Here is a 1,712-nt window from a genome sequence, read left to right as displayed (position 1 = left end):
AAACATCTATCCATCACATTTATACACTCCAACAAACAAACTAAACAGACACCAGATGGAACAAACAATACCAGCCACTCACAACCAATAGCTTGGCTTCTGAGGGAGTGGGGTTCTTAGAGCTATCCACATAACCAGACCCAGATTTAGGGTGGAATATTGGGTTGACTAAATACAATACAATTATATGGCCCCTCAGTAAGCAAGGTTATTTCTCATGGCTGATTCTTTAAAGGGACAGCGCAGTTCAGACAACAATGCCGATAACAATAGGTTGGATTTAATGCGGCGTGGTCTGCTCAATGGGATGACATCTAGATTGATTGGGTTCTCCTCCCACTCAAGTATTGATCATACTATTACTACTGCAATTTGGCCCCAGTAAAGCTGAGACGATACATATCGGGCTGGCCTCCTAGATGAGTTAGAATCATGGTGATTGCAGTAGCAATCTTGAGTGAGGTGAATGCACATTTATCTGACATTTTTAACCTGTCACTGGCCCAGGCAGTTGGCCCCACATGCCTTAAGTCAGCAACCATCGTGTCAGTGCCAAAGCATTCTGCTGCAGCCGGTCTGAATGACTTCCGCCCTTTTGCACTCACCCCCATCATCATGAAGTGTTTCGAGAGGTTGCTCCTGGCTCACCTTAAAGTCCACCCACCCCCCACATTGCATCCCTACCAGTTTGCCTACCACGCGAACAGGTCAATGGACGATGCCGTGTCCACGGCATTACACTCCGCCATTACCCACCTGGATAACAACAACACCTACGCAAGGGTGCTGTTCATTGACTTCAGCTCAGCGTTCGACGATATCGTGGAGCGTGTCTCTAATATCTACTTCCTGGATGTCCACATCTCTGAGGACCTCTCCTGGATCCTCAACTCCTCCCCTCTGGTCAAAAAGGTGCAGCAGCGTCTGTACTTCCTGAGAGACGGACTTTCTTCAGTCTCGTCTCCTAGGATTCTGGTCAACTTCTACCAGTGCACCATCGAGAGCATTCTGACAAACTGCATCACAATGTGGTACGGCAGCTGCTCATTCTCTGACCGGAAGGCCCTGCAACGGGTGATGAAAACCACCCAGCACATCACTGGTGCTCAACTCACTGCCATCGAGGACCTCCAGTGCAGGCTTGTCTGCGGTGGGCGCGGGCATCAGTAGGGACACTGTCGTGGATTTAATTGATTCTTAATAGATTGAGTAAAACTTATAAAGCACAAAGAGCTTAAATCAATTGTCTCCAAAGAGGCCTTTTATTAAGCAAAGTCACATGAGCGCAGAGAGAAAGTAGCAGACAAAAAGCAAGAAGCCAAAAAGCAAAAAACATTGGGCGGGACTCATATTTATAGAATTGTCCTTGGTCATGAGGTCACTATTCTTGGGAACCAATCATATTATACAAAGCTGTGATTGCACAAGTTATGGGCCCTGTCCATAGTCAGAATTATTCACTGCGCCACAGATCTTGGCCCATCCCTTATAGGAAGGAAATTGGCCTTCCTTGAGTGCTAGATTCGCCGAACGGTAGAGATTTTTCTCAGTATAAAATGATATAAAACCACAACAACACCTCTCATCCCAGCCACAGACTGTTTGCCCTCTTCCCATCCGGGAGGCAGTACTGGAGTCTGAGAACCCGCACCACCAGGCTGAGGAACAGCTTCTTCCCTGCAGCTGTTACTCTGTTGAACTCAGTACCATTC

General features: G+C 47.3%; 1 protein-coding gene across 1 annotated transcript in view; it reads left to right on the top strand.

The window, feature by feature from the left end:
* Positions 1 to 615: 615 nt before the first annotated feature.
* Positions 616 to 1,712, top strand: part of adamts17 (ADAM metallopeptidase with thrombospondin type 1 motif, 17) — a gene marked incomplete at both ends in the record, with an annotated part of 66,693 nt that continues 65,596 nt past the window's right edge. The window contains one exon of the mRNA XM_080539711.1: positions 616 to 1,150. Within this exon, the coding sequence (XP_080395837.1) occupies positions 616 to 1,150 (535 nt within the window). The remainder of the gene's footprint in view (positions 1,151 to 1,712) is intronic.

Source organism: Nansenia antarctica (assembly GCF_963989245.1).
Source record: "Nansenia antarctica genome assembly, chromosome: 9".
NCBI classification, from domain to species: domain Eukaryota; kingdom Metazoa; phylum Chordata; class Actinopteri; order Argentiniformes; family Microstomatidae; genus Nansenia; species Nansenia antarctica.
The sequence above is the reverse complement of the archived record's forward strand: the minus strand, read 5'-3'. Positions and strand labels throughout refer to the sequence as shown.